At 46.9% G+C, this 26,087-nt stretch overlaps 2 protein-coding genes across 2 annotated transcripts in view; both read right to left on the reverse strand.

Moving 5' to 3' along the window:
* Positions 1–76: 76 nt before the first annotated feature.
* LOC122542933 (potassium channel subfamily K member 1-like) lies at positions 77–14,954 on the reverse strand. The gene is made up of 3 exons (XM_043681076.2): positions 14,541–14,954; positions 6,206–6,601; positions 77–3,170 (listed from the first exon to the last, which is right to left on the reverse strand). Exons 1-3 carry the CDS (start codon positions 14,839–14,841, stop codon positions 2,857–2,859), a joined length of 1,011 nt encoding a protein of 336 aa, XP_043537011.2. The 5' UTR covers positions 14,842–14,954; the 3' UTR covers positions 77–2,856.
* A 4,435-nt stretch (positions 14,955–19,389) lies between these two features.
* The window catches only part of LOC122542690 (HHIP-like protein 1), a 56,694-nt gene continuing 49,996 nt past the window's right edge, over positions 19,390–26,087 (reverse strand). Inside the window, exons 8-9 of the mRNA XM_087983956.1 lie at positions 21,913–21,995; positions 19,390–20,459 (exon numbers count right to left, since the gene is read on the reverse strand). Of these exons, the coding sequence (XP_087840082.1) occupies positions 19,723–20,459; positions 21,913–21,995 (820 nt within the window). The 3' untranslated portion in view covers positions 19,390–19,722. The remainder of the gene's footprint in view (positions 20,460–21,912; positions 21,996–26,087) is intronic.

The following is a 26,087-nucleotide window of genomic DNA, read 5'->3' on the forward strand; positions in this document are numbered from 1 at the left end:
CTGCCTTTTCCCTGCCTTCTCGACTGCTGAATGGATCCCTCTAACTTTTAATAATACTGACCTCACTAATGAATCAAAAACAGAAGTTGCAGCTAACGCTCTGCAGGTAAAGCAGCATCTGTGAAGAAAAATCAAGAGTTAACCTTTCAGTTCTGGTGACCCTTCCTCAGTTCTGAAGTTAGCACTGCTGCCTCACAGCACCAGGGACCCGGGTTCAATTCCCGCCTCGGGGCGACTGTCTGTGTGGAGTTTGCACATTCTCCCCGTGTCTGCGTGGGTTTCCTCCGGGTGCTCCGGTTTCCTCCCACAGTCCAAAGATGTGCAGGTTAGGGTGGATTGGCTGTGCTAAATTGCCCGTACAGTTCAGGGATGTATAGGTTAAGTGCATTAGTCAGGGGTAAATGTAGAGTAATAGGGTAGGGGAATAGGTCTGGGTGGGTTACTCTTCAGAGGGTCGGTGTGGACTTGTTGGATTGAATGGCCTGTTTCCACACTGTAGGGATTTTTTTTCTTTTAAAATTTACCGCCTAACTGCGGTAGTGATTATGTTTCCCCAGCCCCCATGTTGTGTGTGTGCAGGTGTGAGACACAGTGAGAGACACAAGGTGCACGAATCTTTATTCAGTTTCCACCACCAGGAAGATAGGAAACAGCCGAGTGGCCAGTGACAAGCAGTGCCCTTCACATCAAAGGGCAACGCTGTGTGATCAAACAGAGAAGGGGAGGGCAGGGGTTAAATCAAAATAGAGTTGGAGGGGGACACACTGTAGGGATTCTATGAAATCTATGAACGTTAACTCTGATTTCTCTCCACAGATGCTGCCAGACCTGCTGAGCTTTTCCAGCAATTTCTCTTTTGCCTCCTGATTTACAGGATCTGCACTTCCTTTGCTTTTTATTTTGATCTTGCTAATGTTCATCTTGCTTTGTGCACCTCTTGTGCAGGGTAACCCTGCGTACCTCGCTTTGTCTAAGCACCCTACGACCTGTGAGCTACCATCTGCCTGTACTGCGCACAAAACAGAACTTTTCACTGTACTTAGGTACACGTGACTAGAGTAAATCAAACCAAATCAGTAGTACAGAATTTGAATCTCACTGAAAAGACAACATTGCTCTCATCAGGACACACGCAAGAGTGTCAAATCTCAAACAAGCACGACCATTTATATTGGAGGAGGACAACAATAACTCAGGGTCAACTCGGGAAATAATCAGCAGCCATTTCTTTTCCCCCCAGTTCCCATTTTGTGCAAACAAAATGAATACAGAGGGACCTCGATTATCCGAAGATTTCTAGGTCCCACAAAAAAACGTAACACCAAAGAGGTAAGTGTATTCAATTTACCTGCACTGAAGAACATGCGAAAACGTTGGTAAAAACAAAGAAACACGAGCACATCAAGCATCAGCGACTGGATTTTTTTTTTAGGTAATGGTTGTTATACAGCCCTTTGCAAAAGTAAGTGTTTTACATTCCTCTACAGGTATTCCCATCACTCATGAGAAAAATGGCCAAGACCGTAAACGCATGCGCCAGATGGTGCTATCGCGAGACTGAGTTCCCGGAAACTGACAAATGCTCTTCCGATCGTAGAAGCTGTTCAGCACCTTGTTTAATGGCTTCCCTTGTTTAAGGCAAAATCAAGTATCCGAATCAGTAAGTTTTTGGAAGGATATTATTAAGCTGGAGAGGGTTCAGAAGAGATTTACCAGGATGTTGCCGGGTTTGGAAGGTTTGAGTTATAAAGGAAGGTTGGATAGACTGGGAAACTTTTTTCATGGGACTGTAGGAGTTTGAGAGACAACTTGATAGACATTTATAAAATAATGAGAGGTACAGGTAGAGTTAATTAAAGTTGTCTTTTTCTTAGCATGGGGGATTTGAAAATGGGGGGAGCATTTTTAAGGTGAGGAGAGAGATTTAGAAAAGACAGGAGAGGCAATTTTTTTTTATACACAGGGTGTGGAGTGTACTTCCTGAGGAAGGAGCGGATGTGCGTCCAATGACAATGTTTTCAAGACCATTTGTTTCGGCTCCTGAATAGGAAAGGTTTGGAGGGATATGGGCCAGGAGCAGGCAGATGGGACTTGTTTAGTTTGGGATTACGTTCAGTATGGACTGGTTGGGCCGAAGGGTCTGTTTCTGTGCTGTATGAGTCTATGAGAAGCAGTGTTGTAGATCTCGGCCGACCAAGTGTGAATGGAGATACCATTTCAACACTGGAAACAAGATGGTCGTGGCTCCTCATACAAGGTAGAAGAGTGACACGCAGGGAAGTGAATAGCCTTGTTCTATACCATCTATGGACTACAGGGGACGTTGCTGCAGTTCTCACCCCCTGCCCCAAAAGTTCTCACCCCATGCCAGATGGCACGCTTGCCCACCATGCTGCTGGTTTTCTATGGACAATTTCCTCCCTCCTTTTAAACAGAATTGCTGTAAATACTTGAGAGCAGAATTTGGAAAGGCACCGCCATTTTGCACCAACATTCCAATAAACGTCATGTTACCGGGGCAACGGGCAGACTGGAGGTGGCAGAGCTAGGGCTTGGCTGGCATGGCTTGATGGGGAGGAGGGTGGTAACAGGGAGGGTGGGAGTGGGGTTCTGATCCGAGATGCCAACTGGGCAGGACGGCAAAGTGAGGGTTGCTCCCCCACCCATGTGTGCCAGGGGCCCAGATAGAAGGCCGCGCCAGCAAGCCCGGGGTGGGGGGAGCCAAAATGGCGACATAAGAGCCCCTGGGGGCCACCAAGGCCTCTTGCTGGCCAACTCAAAATCGACTCAGCCTCAAGAGATAAGGGCATGAGCCTCCACCTCTGACCATTAACCCATTCCCACCCGGTCACCATGTCAACCACATTTAGGGGTTCCGCCACTGGTAGGGAGAGGCTCCAGTCTCTGGCTCTCTCGCTGATCGCTGGATGGCGAAATGGAATTGTAGGAAGGGGGTTCGGGGTGAGCGAGAGGTCGGGGGTCAGCTTTCAGCCCATTGAGCTGGAGAGAGGGGTGGGCGCCCGTTGAATTTAGGGCAAGCTCCTCATCCTCTTCTTCACCGTCATCAGCCAGAGGGAGGTTGAAGATCTGGGTCAGGAGGTGCAGTCCCATTGCCTTCTGGGATGTCTGGATGAGAAGAAGCATCACTGTGAGGCCACACAGGAGGTAAACTGCAGGAGATGAAGGTGCGCAGTTACTCTCTAACTTAACCACGCAGAAGCCAATGATACTCCTGTCAACCCCACGTTCACAACTGTCACTTGCTCCCTCGCACTCTTTACTGAGTCAGAAGGTCACGGTTCAAGTCCTATTCCAAGAGCATTGAGCACAAAACCAGCGCACTGTCTGAGGGTCAGTGTTGAGAGAGCACCCAACCATTGGAGGGTCAGTGCTGAGGGATCACCACACTGTCAGAGGACTAATGCTAGGGGAGTGCCGCATTGTCTGAGCGTCAGTGTTGAAGGAGTGCCACACTATCAGAGGGTCAGTGCTGTGGGAGTGCCGCACTGTCAGAGGGTCAGTGCTGAGGGAATGCCACACTGTCGGACGGTCAGCGCTGAGGGAGTGCCGCACTGTCGGAGGGTCAGTGCAGAGGCAGTGCCGCACTGTCGGAGGGTCAGTGCTGAGGGAATGTCACACTGTCAGACGGTCAGCGCTGAGGGAGTGCCACACTGTCAGAGGGTCAGTGCTGAGGGAATGCCACACTGTCGGACGGTCAGCGCTGAGGGAGTGCCGCACTGTCGGAGGGTCAGTGCTGAGGGAGTGCCACACTGTCAGAGGGTCAGCGCTGAGGGAGCGCCGCACTGTCGGAGGCTCAGCACTGAGGGAGCGCTGCACTGTCGGAGGATCAGCGCTGAAGGAGCGCCGCATTGTCGGAAGGTCAGCGCTGAGGGAGTGCCGCACTGTTGGAGGGTCAGTGCCGAGGGAGTGCTGCACTGTCGGAGGGTCAGTGTTGAGGGAGCACCGCACTGTTGGAGGCTCAGTGCTGAGGGAGCGCCGCAGCGTTGGAGGGTCAGTGCCGAGGGAGTGCCGCACTGTCGGAGGGTCAGTGCTGAGGGAGTGCCGCACTGTCGGAGGGTCAGTGCTGAGGGAGTGCCGCACTGTCGGAGGGTCAGTGCTGAGGGAGTGCCGCACCGTCAGATGGTCAGTGCTGAGGGAGTGCCGCACTGTCGCAGGGTCAGTGCCGAGGGAGTGCCGCACTGTCGGAGGGTCAGTCCTGAGGGAGTGCCGCACTGTCGGAGAGTCAGTGCTGAGGGAGTGCCGCACCGTCAGATGGTCAGTGCTGAGGGAGTGTCGCACTGTCGGAGGGTCAGTGCTGAGGGAGTGCTGCACTGTCGGAGGGTCAGTGCTGAGGGAGTGCCGCACTGTCGGAGGGTCAGTGCTGAGGGAGTGCCGCACCGTCAGATGGTCAGTGCTGAGGGAGTGCCGCACTGTCGCAGGGTCAGTGCTGAGGGAGTGCCGCACTGTCAGATGGTCAGTGCTGAGGGAGTGCCGCACTGTCGGAGGGTCAGTGCTGAGGGAGTGCCGCACTGTCAGATGGTCAGTGCTGAGGGAGTGCCGCACTGTCGGAGGGTCAGTGCTGAGGGAGTGCCGCACTGTCGGAGGGTCAGTGCTGAGGGAGTGCCGCACTGTCACAGCTGAGACCCTCAATCTGTTCACTTATTTGGACACAAAGGACCTCACAACACTCTAATTTTGAAGGACAGCACAGGATATTTATCTGCTGTTAACACCATGTTCAGTCTCTAAGACATGGGAGAAGAAATATATTCAGCCTGCAATGAGATCATGGCCGAGCTTATTATCCTCAAATCCACTTTTCTGCCTTTTCTTGATCCTTGATCCTTGTGCCTTTCACTGATTAAAATAAATGGGTCAGTTTGTGGGATCTATCTGTGGAGAAACCAGGTTTAGCATCTCTCTCCACAACATAGCACCCATTTAAAATATTTTGTCACTTTAAAGGCTCCACACAAATGCATACTGCTGTTGACTCCACTCATGGGAGTATCTTCCAGGCCATTAAAATGGGAAGTCCCAAGGTTGTGGTCGGCGCTATATGAATGCAAGTTCTTCCTTTAACAAAATAAGTCAGGCTGACAGATGGTGATAGACCAATTCACAGAGCTCGCTCCGCAGCCTCATTTCTACTCAGGCCCTGCGCTTACTACTTTGTTTGGCCACATCACCGACACCAGCCCTTGGGGCAACAAAGGGTTAGATCTTGCGATTAGAGATTCTGAGAGGATTCATTTGACACAATGAGGGAGCTCGGTAGAGAGAAAGGATGATGAGGGAAAAGAGAGAGAGGAGGGGAGAGATGGAGCGAGAAAAGCAGAAAGAGGGCGCAGGGCAATATGCTGGGGGGCATATTGTCAGGAGAGAGAGAGTGCGTGAGAGAGAGAGAGAGAGAGAAAGAGAGAGGGAGGCTGGGAGGGCAGGACAGAGGGGAGAGAGAGTGGCTGAGGGCTAGAGTGTATGTGGGTGAGAGAGAGAGAGAGAGAGACAGAGAGAGATGGTGAAAGAGAGAAAAAGACACAGAGATAGAGATAGACAGAGACAGAGAGAGACAGAGACACACATACATATACAGACAGAAAGAGAGACAAAGAGACAGAGAGGCAGAGAGAAAGACACACACACAGAAAGAGAGAGACACACACAGACCGACAGAGAAACATGCAGAGAGCAAGAGAGAGACACACAGAGAGAATGAGGCTGGAAGGATATGACAGAGGGAAGAGAGAGTGGCTGGGGGAGGTAGAGAGGGAGACAGTGAAAGGAAGACAGAATGGGAGACAGAGAGAGATACACAGAGAGAGAGGGACAGACAGAGAGAGAGAGAGACACACACACAGACAGAGACAGAGAGAGAGAGACACACACACACGGACAGACAGAGAGAGACAGAGCGAGAGACATTCAGTGAGAGGGAGAGAGAGAGAGACAGAGACAGAGACAGAGAAAGCAAGAGAGACAGAGAGAGAGAGAGAGAGAGACAGAGCAAGACAGACACAGGACAAGGAGAGACAGACAGACATTGGAGAGAGGGGGAGAGAGACAGATAGAAAGAGAGAGAGAGACACACACACACACACAGTGAGAATGTGAGACACAGAGAGTGTGTGAGACAGAGACAGTGAGAGAGAGAGATTCCAGCCAGAAGGCTGAGCCAGTCAGGTACGGGTGAGGAGCTGTTACTCACAGGTGACTGATATCTTGTAAAGTGGCTGCAGGGTCTGGTTGTCTTGACCTCCAGGAACGTAGTCCCCCAGGCCGATGGTGCTGAGGGAGATGAAGCAGAAATAGAAGGCATTGAGGTAGGTCCAATCTTTCTCGATGGCGCTGAAAATGGCGGCGGGGATGAGGAAGAAGCCGATGAGGGTGAACAGGAACATCAGGAGGCAGTGCACCTGGGTCACCCGCCGTTTCGAGTAGCCTAACCTCTCCTGGACTGCCTGGATGGGCCGATCGGTCAGGTAGATCATCAGCCTCTGCACAATCACAGCGAGAAGCAGCATGGTGAAGGGGACCCCCAGGGCAGCGAAGAAGATGGAGAAACCCTTTCCCCCGTCAGAGATTGGGGTTGTGTGGCCATAACCTGGAGAGCAGAAATTCCCCATTTCAGTCTCAAAACATCGAGGAAACACAGACGTGCATTTACAAAGCGCCTTTCACGTCCCAAGGACATTGCAAGACAATTTGCGGCTAATCAAGTACTTTTCATTGGGGAAGAGCAGTCAACATTTGAATGTGGTGGCCCGATTGTGCACAGCAAGATCCCACAACTTGATAATAGAGTCATAGAGATGTACAGCACGGAAACAGACCCTTCGGTCCAACTCATCCATGCCGACCAGATATTCTAAATGAATCTAGTCCCATTTGCCAGCACTTGGCCCATATCCCTCCAAACCCTTCCTACTCATATACCCATCCAGATGCCTTTTAAATGCTGTAATTGTACCAGCCTCCACCACTTCCTCTGGCAGCTCATTCTGTACTCGTACCACCCTCTGTGTGAAAACGTTGCCCCTTAGGTCCCTTTTAAATCCTCCCCTCTCACCCTAAACCTATGCCCTAACAACCAAATATTAACCAAAACCCAATCTTTCCTTATCGAATGATCTACTCAAAACAGAAACTCTTCTTTGCAGTACCCTTTCTAAACGAAGGAGATCAAAGTCTCACTAATGTCCCTTGATTTGTGGTTAAGACAGCTTTCACCTGATAATTCCTTTAAACACCTGCAGGCACCTGGAATACCCCAGAGGTGAACAATCTAATTGGATCACTGATGCTGCTATTGTTTGTGACTTTTAATTGCTAGCGCCACACTTTACCAACTCTGATTCTCCAGCATCTGAAGTCCTCACTGTCTCCGAGTTGCTTTGATCTGCTAAGTGCCTCGCTTCCAGTTGCACTGTCCACACTCAGCACTCTGGAGAGTGTACCAAGGCGCTGAGTGGATTGGTCATGTCCAGTCAACGCTACCAACAACTCAACTTGCTCCAGTGCCTAATCTGAGTGATGGGCACTGCCAACAACCATGGCAGATGTGTGTGTGTGTGTGCGTGTGTGCACACATACATTCTCACACACAGATGCACGAACGCACCTACTCTCACACACACACAGCCATTCTCTCACACTCACACATGCATACTCCCCTAAAAGCTCACATTCACATGCAAACACACTCAGACATGCACACTTGTACATATGTGCAAACACTTACACACACATGTACACATTCCAACATACACATATTTGCACATATGTGCAAACACTCCCACATTTACACTCGCATGCACATGCAAATATACTCCCTCATGTATACACTTTTGCATGTGCACACATTTGCACATGCATGCGTGCACACACTCGCATGCTTACACACACATGCACGCGCGCACACGCTCACGCGTGCATACACACACATGCACGCGCACACATGCTCACATGTGCATACACACATACGCTCACGCATGCATATGCACACATGCATGCGCACACACATGTGCATACATACATGCACACGCACACACATGTGCACGTGCACACACACTCATACATGCATACACACATGCACGTGCACACACGCTCACATGCACATGCAAACACACTCACGTGTCCACACACTCTCATGCATGCGCACACACACGTGCACATACTCATATGTGCACACACTCACATCTACGTGCAAACGTACTTACACATGCACACACTCACATATACCTGCAAACACACTCACCTACGTGCACACACACTCACGTATATATGCAAACTCAATCACACATGCACATACTCACATGCAAACACACACACAAACAAACTTGTTCATGTACCCATTTGCACACTCACTCACGTGCAAACACGTATGCAGCTCAAAGCTCCACACACTCGCAAATACCACGTCTTGGATGTGCGCACACCTGCATGTGCACTCTCGCAAATGTTACCATTTCAAGCCCAGTGGATCCAGTTCTGAAGAAGTGACTTAAAACACTGACCCTGTTTCTATTTCCACAGATAATGTCAAACCTGCTGAGTTTCTCCAGCAATTGCTGTGTTTGGTGTCAGTCATACACTGTGTTGTGTTTCTAAAATTCGACAGGGCTACATTTCAGATACTTTAAACACTTACTGGAAGGCTTTATTGTTTTGTGAATAACCAGCATGGCTGATGCAGAGAGGACCTTTTCTTTATAGATCTCATCAGGAACAAACTGTTCTTCCTGTTGACTGGATTCCCTGTGCAGGAATAGTGGAAGGTACTCGATCGCAAGCTGAACAGCAAGACTAGAATATTAACCCAGGACGGACTGGTGTTCCAAACACACTAGAGACGTTATTGACCACAAAAGCAGCCAACACCAATTGCACTGGAGGGAGTGCAGTGGAGATTCACCAGGATGTCACCTGGTCTGGGGCCGTTCAGCGATGACGAAATTAGTTAGGCCACTTTTGGAATACTGCATTCAATTCTGGTCTCCCTGCTATAGGAAAGTTGTCGTGAAAATTGAAAGGGCTATAAAAGATTTACAAGTATGTTGCCAGGGTTGGAGGATTTGAGCTACAGGGAGAGGCTGAACAGGCTGGGGCTGTTTTCCCTGGAGCGTCGGAGGCTGAGGGGTGACCTTATAGGGGTTTATAAAATCATGAGGGGCATGGATAGGGTGAAAAGGCAAGGTCTTTTCCCCAGGGTGGGGGAGTTTAAAACTAGAGGGCATAGGTTTAGGGTGAGAGGGGAAAGATTTAAAAGGGACCTAAGGGGCAACTTTTTCACACAGAGGGTGGTGCGCATGTGGAATGAGCTGCCAGAGGAAGTGGTGGGGGCTGGTACAATTACAGCATTTAAAAGTTAAAAATCACAACACCAGGTTATACTCCAACAGGTTTATTTGGAAGCACTAGCTTTCGGAGCGTTGCTCCTTCATCAAGTGGTTGTGGAGTATAAGATTGTAAGACACAGAATTTTTAGAGTCATAGAGCTGTACACCAAGGAAACAGACCCTTCGGCCCAACTTGTCCATGCCGACCAGATATCCCAACCCAATCTAGTCCCACCTGCCAGCACCCGGCCCATATCCCTCCAAATTTATAGTAATAAATGTTATAATTTGCTATAAATTCTGTGTCTTACAATCTTTTTCTCCACAACCACCTGATGAAGGAGCAGCGCTCTGAAAGCTAGTGCTTCCAATTAAACCTGTTGGACTATAACCTGGTGTTGTGCGATTTTTAACTTTGAACACCCCAGTCCAACACCAGCATCTCCAAATCATAACATTTAAAAGACATCTGGATGGGTATATGAATAGGAAGGGTTTAGAGGGATATAGACCAGGTGCTGGCAAATGGGACTAGATTAATTTAGGATATCTGGTTGGCATAGATGAGTTGGACCGAAGGGTCTGTTTCCGTGCTGTACATCTCTATGACTCTAAGAGAGATCAGTCGGCTGGAGTTGTCTTCCTTAGAGCAGAGAAGGCTGAGGGAGTGGGGAACCATCTGATTTAGATGTACAACATTCCGAGCAGTAAAGACAGGTTAGATACAGAGATAACTTTCCCTTTTGTAAAGGGGCCAATAAATAAAGGCGGGGGGGGGGGGGAACAGTTTTAAGGTTAGGAGTAGAAGCTTTTGAGGGGATTGGTCGAAAGACGTTTTTTTAATCACCCAGAGGATGGAGGGAATATGCAAATATCCAAAAGGATTGTAGACTTGGAAACCCTGAAGGCATTTAAGAAATACTTAGACAAGTCCTCAACACATACAAGGCTGTGGGGCCAAACACTGGGAAATGGCATTAAAATGAACGGAAAACAGAAATCGCTGGAAATTCAGCCAACCCTTTCTGCGCTGGTCATCAAACATCCATCTATTTTAAATAAAAACCGAATGAACTGCGGATACTGTCAATCAGAAATGAAAGCAGACATTGCTTGAAAAGCTCAGCAGGTCTGGCACCAAGTGTGGAGAGAAATCAGAGTTAACGTTTCAGTTCCAGTGACCCTTCCCTCAGAACTGATGCTAGCTGGGAAAATGTCAGTTTATATGCAGAAGAGAGGGTGCAGGAAGCAGGGGAAGGAGCAGACGAGAGGTGGGTATAGAGCCTAAAGAGAGAGAGAGGCACAGTTAGACAGACAAAGGTGTGGATAGCGATCTGGCTGGGAGGGTGAATAGCTGTTAATGGGGGACTGTTAGTGGCTAACAATGAGATTCCACTCTCACCACCCTATCTTCTGCATTCAACCCAATATTGTCCCAGATACCATCAGTTCTGAGGAAGGTCACTCGATTCAAAACATTAATTCCCATTTCTCTCCATAGATGCTGCAGCTCTTTCAGTTTTTAATTAAAATAGATGGATGTTTGATGACCAGTGCAGAAACAGTTGGACAAAAGGCATCTTTGGCTGCTGCAAAAACTGTACGATGCTATGAAGTCTCTAGGAATAAGTCCCGCCCACACTTAGCAAATTGAGGACGATGTCCACCTGACCCAGGGGAACATGTTCCTGCACAGGGAGCAGTGCGGTGAAGAGTTTATCAGGGAGAAAGCTGGGTAGATTAGGAAGGGAATCCGTGCATGGTCTGAAGTTTGTGATGATGCTTTCACTTTAACAATATTATTTTGTCTTTGGGTCTTTTTCAAGAGAGGTTGTAAAAGCAGAGATGCCTAAATGTCTGGAAATGCCTACCATAACAACAGCAGGGGAGTGGTCAATCCTCCCAACTCAGGTTTTTTCCCCTAGTTTGGTTTAGCTGCAACGGAAGCTGCTGAAATGCAAAAAAGTTTCATGTTTCAGCAGATGATCCCTGGCTGACTTTTCTCCCAGATACCTCTCCTGCCTGTAAGAACCTGCGTCTGAATTTACTTTTGGCCAAGGGGTGTATTTATGGGATGTGATGGGAATTGGAACAGCTCCTTGGTTAAGTTGCTGAGTCGGGTGAATTAAGTTTTCTAATGGTTAAGTTATTCTAAATTCTGCTTTCTTTTGTTCGTGTTGCGACTGTAGAGTTTAAATAAATTCTGTTTTGCTTAAAGCCGGGTGGTTTGACTAGTTGTATTACTCTGGAACACCCACTTCACATCTGCCTTTAAAATAAGGAAAAGTTAGAGTGTAGGCTACCTTCTTAAAATACTTTGAGGGGTCTGGCCTGGTCGCTAACAAGTTGGACTATGCCAACAGACTGTTGGTGAACCAAAACAGTTGCATTTGTCTCTGTATCTTGTGGGGTCAAGCCCCGCTCCACTTCCTTGAGCAGATAACCCAGGGTGTAACTCCCAGTGCACTATGGAAAGAATTCCACACTGTCAGAGGAGTCTAATTCTGGATGAAGTCAGGTGCCTCTGAAAGGCCAAGACTAACATGACTTCCAAACCATATCTGCCTGTTCTACTCTCCTACAAGTAGGATTTAGATTTAGAATCCCTACAGTGTGGAAACAGGCCCTTCGGTCCAACAAATCCACACCAACCCTCTGAAGAGTAACCCACCCAGACCCATTCCCCACCCAGACCTATATTGACCCCTGACCTATCACTAATGGCAATTTAGAATGGCCAATCCACCCTACCCTGCACAGCTTTGGATTGTGGGAGGAAGCCCAGAGCACCCAAGGAAACCCACGCAGACATGGGTAAATTCCACACAGACCTAAGGGTGGAATCGAACCCGGGTCCTGGCGCTGTGAGGCAGCAGTGCTAACCACTGAGCCACCGTGCCACCCCAGTGGATACAGCATCTCGGGCATTTTCGTGTCATGTTCTGGACACAAAGTCTCTGCTCCATTTGGAGTCATACAGCATGGAAACAGACCTTTCGGTCCACACTGACCATAATCCCAAACTAAACTAGTCCCACCTGCCTGCACTTGGCCCATATCCCTCCAACATTTCTTATTCACGGACTTACCCAAAAGTCTTTTAAATGCTGTAACTGTACCCACATCCACCATTTCCTTCAGAAAGTCTTTAAGTGACTCCGAAACACTTTGGTACATCCCAAGACAGCGAATTGCATTGAATAATACCAGTTTTTTCCTTTACTTTCAGGCATAAACGTTGCAGCAGACTTACCTGGCCAGAGGCTTGCTCTCTCTCAATAGAGAGAGAGATGATTGTTGGTGGTTTATCCTGAGGGTCACCACATCTAAGGCAAGGGGAGAGTAAAGAGCTGTACAGCACAGAAACAAACCCTTCAGTCCATCTTGTCCATGATAATCAGATATCCTAAATCCAGTCCCATTTGCCAGCACTTGGCCCATATCCCTCTAAACCCTTCTTATTCATATACCCATTCAGATCCTTTTAAATGTTGTTATTGTACCAGCCTCCACCACTTCCTCTGGCAGCTCATTCCATACACACATGGAAATGTTGTCCCTTAGGCCCCTTTTAAATCTTTCCCCTCTCACTTTAAACCTATGCCCTCTGGTTTTGGACTCTCCTACCCTGGGCAAAAGACATTGTCTATTTACCCTATCCATGCCCCTCATGATTTTATAAACCTCTATTAGGTCACCCCTCAGCCTCCAAGGCTCCAGGGAAAACAGCCCCAGCCTATTCAGCCTCTCCCTGTAGCTCAAACCCTCCAACCCTGGCAGTAAGAGGTGGCACAGTGGCTCAGTGGCTAGCACTGCTGCCTCACAGCACTAGGGACCTGGGTTCAATTCCCACCTGTCTGTGTGGAGTTTGCACATTCTCCCCGTGTCTGCATGGGTTTGCTCCAGTTTCCTCCCACAATCCAAAGATGTGCGGGTCAGGTGAACTGGCCATGCTAAATTGCCCACAGTGTTAGTCAGGGACAAATATATGGTAGGGGAATGGGTCTGGTTGGGTTTCTCTTCAGAGGGGCGGTTTGGGCTGAAGGGCCTGTTTCCACATAAGGGAAGCTAATCTAATCTAATCTAATAAGAGGTTGAGAAGGACAGTCCTTCATGTAACTTCAGCTGGTGAGGGAATTGAACCCATACTGTTGTCGTCACTTTGCAACACAAACCAGTTAAATAATTCATGCAGGCCAATCAGCCCAAGTCTCTGCTAGCTCAATGCAAGAACTCATTCTTCACACCCCTATGAATATTTCCTTTTAATTATCTGATTTTTAAAAAAACTTAGAGTAGCTTCCATCACCCTTTCAATCATTACATCACCCATTTAAAAACACAGTCTCTTCACCTCCCAGTTGGAGATAGGCAATAATGTACATTGTTCAAATGTATGCAATCACAGAGCTTTTCTTAAAAACACTGGTAAACATTTTAAGCTTATTCCAAACACTGAGGAACTTTTTAAAAAGCATTTTTTGAACATTAAAAACTTCAAATAAACTTATTGAAATTACTTTTACTATATATTTTAAAAATCTTAATTATCTAAAATAGATTATAAAACCTTCTCTCAAAAATAATACTTTTAATAAACTATCAAATATTTAAATCAATCAAAAATACTTTCCAAATGATTGACTTTTAAAAAACTTGATCAAATGTTGAAAAACATTTTAATCAATATTTTCAAATGTTGGAAAACGTCTATAGACTTTATCATTGCTGAAAATCATTTTTAAAAAGCTTTTTCAAATCTTGGACAATTAAAAATCAAAAAATGCTGAACAACTTTTTACAACTTGATTAAATGTTGAAAAATATTTTAAAAACCTTTTCAAATGTTGGACAAGGTCTGAAAAACTATCAATTGTTGAAAAACAATTTACATAAAGTTTTCGATTGCTGAACAACTTTTTACAACTTGATTAAATGTTGAAACATATTTTAAAAACCTTTTCAAATGTTGGACAAGATCTAAAAAACTATCAATTGTTGAAAAAAAACATTTTACATAAACTTTTTCGAATGCTGAACAACTTTTAATAACCTGCTTGGATGTTCAAAAATACCTTTTAAAAAAAACCTTTTCAAAATGTTGAAGAACATTTTGAAAACTTTTGTGAACGTCTTTAAAAACTTATGTTAACTATCTCGAAAAGTTATCGACAGACAACGTAGAATAAGTATTCTTACACCCACCCACTGTGGTGACCAAGGTGCTAACAAAGAAGAAAGCAGAGGCAAAGTCCCAGTTGGTGTGTGAGCTGTTGGTGAGGATGGAGACACCGTATCGATGCGCCTCCAATGCCCGCACCAGGAAGTCTTCGAGGTCGGACTCAGCCAGGCAGGGAGTATCGCTGAGGAGCCCGAACTTCAAGGAACGCAATTGGTTCCGGAGACTGCGTTCGTAAGGTCGCTCTATCAGAGACATGATCACTGCCCCCAGCAGCAGGTAACACAGGTAGAAAAGCACAATCCACAGGCAGCCCCACTTTGCCATCCCCTCCCGGAGGACCCTGCAAAGTGGATCTCCAGCCTCTGCACCGAACCCAGAAACTTTGCCACAACTTTTGAATTTCCGCTCGACTGAGACGCTCAGAGTCCCCGCCTCAGTGGCGGCTGTGACACTCAGGAAAACGCCTTCAGAAATCCCACCTTTCCGGTAATTTTACAGTGTGGTACAGTCTTCTTGGAAGTTACATCCCACTCTATATCTTTCTATAATACACTGAGTGTGCTGTATTCTTACTGTAATATACAGAGCAAACCATCCTGTAATATACACTCAGTGTACACCATCCTGTAATATCCACTCAGTGTAAACCATTCTGTAATATACACTCTGTAATATACAGTGCAAACCATCCTGTAATATACACTCAGTGTAAACCATTCTGTAATATACACTCTGTAATATACAGTGCAAACCATCCTGTAATATACACTCAGTGTACACCATCCTGTAATATCCACTCAGTGTAAACCATTCTGTAATATACACTCTGTAATATACAGTGCAAACCATCCTGTAATATACACTCAGTGTACACCATCCTGTAATATTCACTCAGTGTAAACCATTCGGTAATATACACTCTGTAATATACAGTGCAAACCATCCTGTAATATACACTCTGTAATATACACACAGTGTAAATCATACTGTAACATTATGGGTGGCACGGTGGCTCAGTGGTTAGCAATGCTGCCTCACAGCACCAGAGACCTGGGTTCAATTCCCACCTCAGGCAACTGTCTGAACTGTCTGTGTGGAGTTTGCACAATCTCCCCGTGTCTGCATGGGTTTCCTCCCACAGTCCAAAAATGTGCAGGTTAGGTGAATTGGCCATGCTAAATTGCCCATAGTGTTAGGTGAAGGGGTAAATGTTGAGGAATGGGTCTGGGTGGGTTGCTCTTTGGTGGGTTGGTATGGACTTGTTGGGCCGAAGGGCCTGATTCCACACTGTAAGTAATCTAATCGATCACACTCTAATAATGCTCAGCATAAACCATCCGGTAACACACATTCTGTAATGTACACTCAGTGTAAATCATCCTGTAATATACACTCTGTAAAATACAGTGCAAACCATCTTGTAATATCCACTCAGTGTAAATCATACTGTAACATACCTGTACACTCTAATAATGCTCAGCATAATCCATCTTGTAACATACACTCTGTAATGTACAGACAGTGCAAATAATTCTGTAATATACACCTAGTGTAAATTATCCTGTAATATACACACTGTAATATACACTCAGTATAAATCCTCCAGTAATATACAGTCTGTAATGTACAGACAGTGTAAACCATCCTGAAATATACACTTTGTAACATACACTCAGTGTAAACCATCCTGTAACTTACATGCTGTAGTGTACCTTGTGTGTGTATATAACAGGCTCATTTACAATGTCATAAAATAGGCATACTTTCAGAGAATCAGAGGCTGCTCTCTGATTAGAGAGAGCATATCTCAGGTGAGGGGAGAGGCTGAGAAGGTGGGAGCTTCATGGTAACCTCAGCTGGTGATGGAAACTGAACTCACATTATTGGAATCTCTTCACCAACTGGGCCAGCAATCCCCACACAGTGTACACTAACCGTCCTGTAACATAGAGGCAATGCAATGTTTCCTCATGCAATAAATGCTCATTATGATGTATCCCTCCTATAATATGCACTCAGTGTAAGACATCCTGCAATATACACTCGTTGTAATATATCCCTTCTGTAATAAACACTCAATGTAGCAAACCCCTCACATAAAATACACTTCTCATATATTCTTCCTGTACTATACACTCAGAGCAATATATTCTTTCTGTAATATATATGTCTACTCTTGGTCATAGTAAAGGGATGGAAGGTGTCAGCAACAGCGCTATCAAGTAGCACCTGCTCAGCGATAACCAACTCAGTGACACCCAGTTTGGGTTCCCCCAGGGTCACTCAGCTCCTGACCTCATTACAGCCTTGGGTCAAACATGGACAAAAGAGCTGAATTCCAGAGGTAAGGTGAGAGTGACAGGCCTTGACATTGAGGCTGCATTCAACCGAGTGTGGCATCAAAGAGCCCTAGAAAAACTGGAATCAATGGGCATCAGGGGGCAAACTCTCCATTGGTTGGCACATAGGAAGACTGTCAGGGTTATGAAGGGTCAGCCATCCCAGTTCCAGGACACCTCTGCAGGAGTTCCTCAGGGTAGTGTGCTAGGCCCAACCATCTTCAGTTGCTTCATCGATGACCTTCCCTCCACCATTAAGGTCAGAAATGGGGATGTTCGCTGATGATTGCCCAATGCTCAACACCATTCACGACTCCTCAGATACTGTAGTAGTCCAAGTTTGAATGCAATATCCAGACTTGGGCTGAAGAGTGGCAAGTAACGTTCGTGCCACACAAATGCCAGGCAATGATCATCTCCAAAAAGAGACAATCTAACCACTGTCCTTGACATTGAGTGGTGTTACCATCACTGAACTCCCCACTATCAACTTCCAGGGTGTTACCATTGATCAGACACTCAATAGGAGTCACCACATAAACACTGGTTGCATGAGCAGGTCAGAGGCTGGGAATACTGTGGGGAATAACACACTTCCTGACTCCTCGAAGCCTGTCCACCATCTACAAGGCACAAGTCAGGAGTGTGATTGCCCTGGATGGGGGCAGCTCCCACCTCACTCAAGAAATCTGAAACCATCCAGGAAAAAAACAGCCTGTTTGATTGGCACCACATCCACAAACATCCACTCCCCACACCACCGACGCTCCGTACCAGCAGTGTGTACCATCTACAAGATGCACTACAGAAATTCACCAAAGCTCCTCAGACAGCACCTTCCAAACCCACAGCCACTTCCATCTAGAAGGACAAGGGCAGCAAATACATGGGAACACCACCCCCTGCAAATTCCCCTCCAAGCCACTCCCCATCCTGACTTGGAAATACAGCACTGAGCCTTCAATGTCACTGGGTTAAAATTCTGGAATTCCCTCCCTCAGGGCATTGTGGGTCAACCCACAGCACACGGACTGCAGCGGTTCAAGAAGGCAGCTCACTCCCACCTTCTCAAGGGGCAACTAGGGGCAATAAATACTTGCCAGTTCACGTCCAATCAGTGAATTTTAAAAAGTGTAATATATCCCTTATATAATATGCAGCCCAAATGATACATCCTCACTGTAGTAAATATGCAACAGAATATTACAACATTCTCCTTGTAATATACACCATTAAACTAGACCCTTCTGTAAAATATACTTGCATATTGTTTCCTGTAATATACAGCCATATAATATATCATGTAACATACACTCAGTTTAATATGCACTTGCTGTAATATACAGCATCATACATATCTAGCGTAATATTTGCTTCATGTAATATTAGTGTCTTATATCCCTTATGTAATATACACCTAGTGCAATAGGTTATTCCTATAAGACGTGCTCAGTGTGGTATATTCTTCCTGTAATATACATTCAGTGTAATATATACCGCCCATATTATAACATACACCTCCCCAGTTGGGACCAAACAAGGAAATGGAACTGTTTGGATAGCTCTATCAAAGATCTGGCACAGGCCCTGTGGGTTGAATGGCCTCCATCTCTGCTGTAAGATTCCACTAGAAGGACGCGAATTATAAGTTTGAAACAGAATCCACTCACTGATCTCCCTGGCCTCCAGCCCCATTGCAACTGGAGCGGAGCAATGCCACAGGAGGGCAACTATTTATTTCTGTGAATGAATGAAAGTGAGCCCAAACATGGAGAACATTGGAGAAACACGACGTGTCTGGCAGCATCCTCCAGAAGAGAAAACAGAGCTAAATGCTTTGAGTCCGGCATGACGTTTCTCTGGAACTGGCATTTCAGGAGGAGGTTACTTGGGCTGGCGTTTCGAAGTAGCGACAGATGTTTATTGTACGGCGAAGCCAAAGTTTGTCATAAATTCCTCCTGTATTATACATTCAGCATACATTTTCCTGTAACGTACACTCAGTGTAAGATACTCTTATCTAATATAGACTCATTGCAAGACATCCTTCCTGTAATATAACAATGTAATACGCCCCTCATTTAAAATACACTTGTTATTTCTTTCCTTTTGTAGTATACACACAGTGTGATATATTCTTCCAGCAATGTATGCCAATATTCACTTCCTGCAATATACTATGAGTGTAATATATCCCTTATTTAATAGTCTTAGGTTCCACAGTAAAGTGAAGGTGCTTGTGGTGCAGTGGTAATGGCCTACCTTTAGGATAGGAGGCTCAGTTCGAGACCTCTTCCTCCAGAGGGTGCGTTATAACATCCCCTTGCAGAACTTCTTTTAATGCATTCATGAGATGTGGATGTAGCTGACTGGGCCAGTATATATTGCCCATCCTTACCAACAGAGTCAACTCCATTGCGCTGGGTCTAGAGACACGTGTAGGCCAGATCGGAAAAGAACGGGAGATTTCCTTCCCTAAAGGACATTAGTGAACCAGATGGAGTTTTCCCAACAATGGTCATCATTAGATTCTTAATTCCAGACATCTTTTATTATTATTTTTATTGAATTTAAATTCCACACCATCTGTCATGGTGGGATTCAAACCCAGGTCCTTAGATTGTTATCTGAGTCTCTGGATTGATAGTCCAACAATCATACCATGAGACCATCGCCTCCCAATAGCTAATTACATCACATTATTATTTTTATTGAATTCAAATTTCACCATCTGGTGTGGCGGGAATTGAACCTGGGAACGTTACTGGGGATTAAAAGTCAGGCCACCACCTTCTTCGGGACTTTGTGATGGCACCGTGGTCAGCACAGACACTGTGATGGGCCGAAGGGCCTGTTTCTGTGCGGGTTATGTTCTCGGAGCAGTGTGCTGCCTACGGCAGATGACGCCAGCCTCCTGCCCACGTGGGCAGCCATGTTCCCCCAGGGGCCTGTGCCGACACCTCAGGATGTTCCTCTCGGTGCCCACACACCGCACGCTGCCCAGAACGATCGGCAGGCCGCTGGCCCCGAACTCTGCCGTGCCAGCAACCCTGGCCACGCCCCGGTAACCCAGCTGATGGCAGACCACCGCCGCGGAGCCGGAATCCCAGGAGCGGCCGCAGATGGTGCCCCACCGTCCACTGATGTAGACCTCGACTCTACCTTCGCCTGGCCTCCTCCTCCTCCGGCGCTGCCCCCTGGTGCCCGCCAACCGCACCGTGCCCTCCCGTGGCCGCCCGCGCCTCCTCTTTCCCGTCTTCAAACTCTGATCCACGCGCCGCCCGCCCGCTCCCGCTCCCCGGCCTCTCTCTGCCTCTGTCGGTGGCGTGCGGCTCCTGGGCGGAGCTTTTGTGGTTGGTTGGCCTGGCATCTCCCAGTGCCAGCTCAAAGTGGGCGGCTGAGGGGCGGCAGCTGGGGCGGATGTGGTGGTGGCGGCAGCGGTGGTGGTAGCCTGGGTTTTCTCTTTCCAACCCACCTTGGGCCTGCGTGTCGTGGCCCCAGTCGGTCGGGGCCTGGGCCTGGGCCTGGGCTTGGGCCTGGGCCTGGGTCTGGGCCTAGCAGAAGTTGGGGCCACCGTTGTGGTTTTCACCTCCAAGATGAGTTCTGTAGGTGACAATTGGAATTGATTCAGCTTTAAGTCTCACTCATAGAATCATAGAGATGTACAGCACGGAAACAGACCCTTCGGTCCAACCCGTCTATACCGAGCAGATATCCCAACCCAATCTAGTCCCACCTGCCAGCACCCGGCCCATATCCCTCCAAACCCTTCCTATTCATATACCCATCCAAATGTCTTTTAAATGCTGTAATTGTACCAGCCTCCACCACATCCTCTGGCAGCTCATTCCATACACGTACCACCCTCTGTGTGAAGAAGTTGCCCCTTAGATCTTTTTATATCTTTTCCCTCTCACCCTAAACCTATGCCCTCTAGTTCTGAACTCTGTGACCCCAGGGAAAAGACTTTGATTATTTATCCTATCCATGCCCCCTCACAATTTTATAAACCTCTCTAAGGTCACGCCTCAGCTTCCAATGTTCCAGAGAAAACAGCCCCAGCCTGTTCAGCCTCTCCCTGTAGCTTAACCCTCCAACCCTGGCAACATCCTTGTAAATCTCCTGTGGTTACCCCCCAGAAACTATCCTTCCCCACCCACACCCACTCCTGTCAATACAGGCACTAGAATCTTCCCTAAGGCCCACATTCTAGCAGCCTCTTCACTCTGGGTGGATCAGGCTCAGTATTTCTTGGCTTACATCCCCCTGTCCTCTTCCATTCATACTCTCTGTCACTTCACTTTGATCCCTTCAAGAAATTGTGAAAGCGTAAACCGTATAAGTGTAGAAGGTAACAATAAAGTTGTAACAGTGCAAAGTGTGAAAAAGTGTGACAGTGCAACGTGTGAAAAAGTGTGAAAATGCAAAGGGTGACAGTGCAAAGTGTGAAAAGGTGTGACAGTGGAAAGTGTGAAAATGCGTGACCGTGCAAAGTGTGACATGCAAAGTGTGAAAACGTATGACAGTGCAAAGTGTGAATGCAATGTGTGAAAAAGTGTGACAGTGGAAAGTGTGAAAACGTGACAGTGGAAAGTGTGACATGCAAAGTGTGAAAACATGTGACAACGGTAAGTGTGGGAAAGTGTGAAAAAGTGTGACAATGCAAAGTGTGAAAAAGTGTGACAATGCAAAGTGTGACAGTGCAAGGTGTGAAAACGTGTGACAGTGCAAAGTGTGACAGTGGAAAGTGTGGGTAAGTGTGAAAAAGTGTGACAATGCAAAGTGTGAAAAAGTGTGACAATGCAAAGTGTGACAGTGCAAAGTGTGAAAACGTGTGACAATGCAAAGTGTGACAGTGGAAAGTGTGAAAAAGTGTGACAATGCAAAGTGTGACAGTGCAAAGTGTGAAAAAGTGCGACAGCACAGAGTGTGACAGAAAACATGTAACAGCAAAAGACTAAAATGCAATGAGAAGTAATTGTGACATTGAGAGGACGTGTGCAAGGTACATTGTACATTTCCAAGAGCCGTGAAGACATGGAGTGATGGCACTCACTCTCTTTCGGTCGAAATGGAAGTAACTTTCCTTTCACAGTCACAGGCTTCGGTTTAAAGCGACACTTCCCCGGTGGTGCTCTCCTTGAAGGTGAGGAAGAACAACAGGAGGATGGTCCCAGGTTACAAACGACAGAATTACGAGTAAGAAGGAAAGCTGAATGTAACTGAGAGAATAATGGATGGACCAGATTAAACACAATGAGTGAAACAGCTGGTGACAATGAATCCATGAGACACTACATTATGTTTTACTCCAAATCAACGCTTTTGTATGTTCCCGATGTCGAGGAACTTTCGTTATGAGGGTTGATAGCAGAGGAATGGAGAACCAGAGGGAACTGATTTAAGATGACTAACCAAAGATGCAATGGCAGCACAAGGGGAAACCTTTCATAAATCCCTACAGTGCACAAAGAGGCCACTTGGCCCATTGAGTCAGCAGTGACCCTCCAAAGAGCATCCCACTATATCCCTGTAACCCTGCGTTTCCCATGGCTAACCCACCTCGCCTGCCCATCCCTGGACACTATGAGGCAATTTAGTATGGCCAATCCACCATAACCTGCACATCTTTGGACTGTGGGAGGAAACCGGAGCACCCGGAGGAAATCCACGCAGACACGGGGGAGAATGTGTAAACTCCAGTCACCCGAGGGTGGAATCGAACCTGGGTCCTGGCACTGTGAAGCAGTGCTAACCACATTGGATTAATAGTTGGGAAGGAAGAATGTTCTGGGTTATAGGGGCATTGTGGGTCAGCCTACAGCACGTGGACGTTAGGAAGGCAAGTGGCCACCACCTTGTCAAGGCGCAACTAGGGACGGGCATTAAACACCGGCCCAGCCAGCGACACCCATGTCCCACAAGTAAGTAAAGGACGGACAGTAGAGACCCAATGGGTTGAATGGCCTCCTTCTGAGCTCTAATAATTCTTCAATTCTCAAGGGTATCGACTCGCACTAAACTGATTCCATTAGTGTTCAGGTTTAAACTTATTAAACAGCACTGTAGGGCAAACAGCAGTAGCAGCTTCAGATTTTCCGGGTCGAGTTGTGACGGTAATTAACTCCGACTTAAATCAGCCTCCTGTCACCCTGTTGCAAGTATTTTTCCCTGAAGTGGGCTGAGTAGTCTGTTATACTTTTTAATATCCTTTTCCCAAGCTTTTGGTTGGAGGGGGGTTGGGCTGCTGTCTCTCTCACTCCGTGGACATCATGAACTGTCCAGTGGAGAGTTAAAAAAATCACACCACACCAGGTTATAGTTCCAACAGGTTTATTTGGAAGCACTAGCTTTCAGAGCGCTGCCCCTTTACAGCCACCTGATGAAGGAGCGTCGCTCCGAAAGCTAGTGCTTCCAATTGAACCTGTTGGGACTATAACCTGGTGTGGTGTGATTTTTAAGTTTGTACACCCCAGTTCAACACCGGCATCTCCACATCATGTCCAGTGGAAGGCAGCATCAGCTAGAGATTGAGCAAAGACAACGAGAAATAGAGCAGGCTGTTCAGCCCCTTGAGAGAAACCATTCTGACATTCATGACTAACCTGCAACCTAACTCCATCTAATCGCCACTGCCCCAAATCCCTTACCATTTTTGGTTCCCAGATATCAGGTTTAAAACTCATTGAGCATTGACTGTACAATTCCCTACGGTGCAGAAAGCAGGCCATTCAGTCCATCGAGTCCACAGCAACCCTCCCAAGAGCATCCCACCCAGACCCACCTCTGTTCCTTCATTCACCCCAGATGACCCACCCAGCCTGCATAAAGAAATGAATAGCCCTTCGATCCGGCTCGTCCATATATCCCAACCCAATCGAGCTTGCTCATAACAGGTTAATTTAGCCCAGTCAATCCACCTAATCTCTGGGAGGAAACCCACGCAGACACGGGGAAAAGTTGAAAACTCAATAAAGCTTACAAAAATTCTTCCAGGACACGACAAGATGGAGGCAGTGGGAATGTTAACCCCTGGCTGGTGGTTCTAGAGTCAGGGGAAACAGTCTCAAGATTGTGGGTCAAGCATTTAGGACTGGGAGGAGTACATAGAACATGGAATAATAAAGCGCAGTAGGATTCCCATCGGTGAATCTGTGGAATTATCTACCCCACAAGCTAAGGAGGTTCAGTTATTGAGTATGTTCAAGATCTTGGGAAACAGTCATATATTACGGACCAGACCACCCCCCCCTCAATATATTTTATGAAGGTAGCCCAGACACTAACTTTTTCCTATTTAAAGGTAGATGTGAAATGCTGTGTTCCAGATCTGATACGACTGGTCAAACTAAACAAAACACAATTTATTTAAACCCTCTTGTTAAAATACTAACAAAAGAAACAATAACTCAATTGTTGGAAAGCCTAACCAAATAATGGACGCAGTACCAATCACTAAAATGGTCGGCACGGTGGCTCAGTGGTTAGCACTGCTGCCTCACAGCACCAGGGACCCAGGTTCGATCCCCACCTCAGGTGACTTTCTGTGTGGAGTTTGCACATTCCCCCTGTGTCTGTGTGGATTTCCTTCGGTTTCCTCCCACAATTCAAACATGTGCAAGTCAGGTGAATTGGCCATGCTAAATTCTTGATGTCACAAGGAATTAAGGGCTACAGGGAGAATGTGGGTAAGTGGAGTTGAAATGCCCATCAGCCATGATTGAATGGCGGAGTGGACTCGATGGGCTGAATGGCCTTACTTCCGCTCCTATGTCTTATGGTTTTATGGTCCATAGTGTTAGGTGCATTAGTCAGGGGTAAATGTAGAGGAATGGGTTTGGGTGGGTTACTCTTCAGAGGGTTGGGCCGAAGGGCCTATTTCCACACTGTAGGGAATCTAATCTAATTTACTGTTACAATATAGTAACATCCCCATAAACACACCCCTTGGCCAAAAGGCACATTCAGACATAGATTCTCACATGCAGTTCTCCAATCCAAGAGGAAAAATCATCAAGAGAAGATTCAGAGAGAGTAGCAGCCAGGAGACATTCACTGAAGTTTCCAATTCTGTTGAGACTCCAAAGGCTTCTACTTAAAACTAAAAGTAAATCAGAAAGCCTGGTTTGATTAGATTAAATTCCCTACAGTGTGGAAACAGGCCCTTCGGCCTAACAAGTCCACACCGACCCTCCGAAGAGTAACCCACCCAGACCCATTTTCCCTCTGACTAATGCACCTAACACTATGGGGCAATTTAGCATGGCCAATTCACCTAACCTGCACATCTTTGGACTGTGGGAGGAAACCACAGACACGGGGAGAATGTGCAAACTCCACACAATCACCCGAGGCTGGAATCAAACTTGGGACCCTGGTGCTGTGAGGCAGCAGTGCTAACCACTGAGCCACCGTGGTTTGTGAAAGCTGGTCATTCCCAGATGCTTCCATTGTTCCAACTTTAATAAAGACCTCACGGCTTCACTGATTGTTTACTTTCTTAGAGACAACGCGCTACCTCTGCCTTACAACCTCTCTTCGAAAAAAAAACCAGGTCAAAATAACCTCTTAAAGTGACAGCATCACCACACATGACATAGACTATAAGAGCTAGGAGGTCGTGTTGGAATTGTACAAAACTTTGGTTCAGCCACAGCTGGAGCGCTGTGGGCCGTTCTGGTCACCACACTATGGGGAGGATTTGACGTAAAAACAGAAATTGCTGGAGAAACTCAGGAGCATCTGGGGGGGGGAGAGAGAGAGAACCTGGGGAGAGAGAACACAGAGTTAACATTTCTGCTGAAGGTGACCCTTCTTCAGAACTTCGGAAAGATGTGATTGCACTGGAAGGATTGCAAGGAAATTCTCCGGGATATTGTCTGGACTGGAGAGTTTCAGCTTGGAGGAGGGGCTGGATAACCTTGGGTTGTTTTGAGAACAGAGGGCTTTTGGGGGGGGGGGGGGAGCAGGGTGCCTGACAGAAGGGTAATAGATTATTAGGGGCATGGACAAGATGAATTTGAAAGTTGAAGAGCCATTAACAAAAAGACATAATTTTAACATGAGGATCTGGGAGGTTTGGACAGGATTTGAGGGAAAATGTTTTCATCCAGAGGGTGGTTGGGAATCTGGGAGGGTAGTGGAGGCAGGATATCTCACGCCTTTTGGAAGTATGTGGCAAGGTTCTAGGTAGTGTCCCAACCTCTGGACCAAGAGACCTGGGTTCAAGCC

The sequence above is a fragment of the Chiloscyllium plagiosum genome, unplaced genomic scaffold (assembly GCF_037043375.1).
Source record: "Chiloscyllium plagiosum isolate Xiang-an unplaced genomic scaffold, Cpla_swu_hap1 HiC_scaffold_47, whole genome shotgun sequence".
In the NCBI taxonomy this organism is placed as follows: Eukaryota; Metazoa; Chordata; class Chondrichthyes; order Orectolobiformes; family Hemiscylliidae; genus Chiloscyllium; species Chiloscyllium plagiosum.

Bases quoted from the DNA above. Each gene is read 5' to 3' on its own strand.
- LOC122542933 (XM_043681076.2), bottom strand. From the start codon at position 14,841: ATGGCAAAGTGGGGCTGCCTGTGGATTGTGCTTTTCTACCTGTGTTAC. The intron at 6,602-14,540 runs GTGGGTGTAAGA...TCTGCTCTCCAG, and splicing joins CACCTTGGTCACCACAGTGG to GTTATGGCCACACAACCCCA. The intron at 3,171-6,205 runs GTGAGTAACAGC...CATCTCCTGCAG, and splicing joins TTACAAGATATCAGTCACCT to TTTACCTCCTGTGTGGCCTC.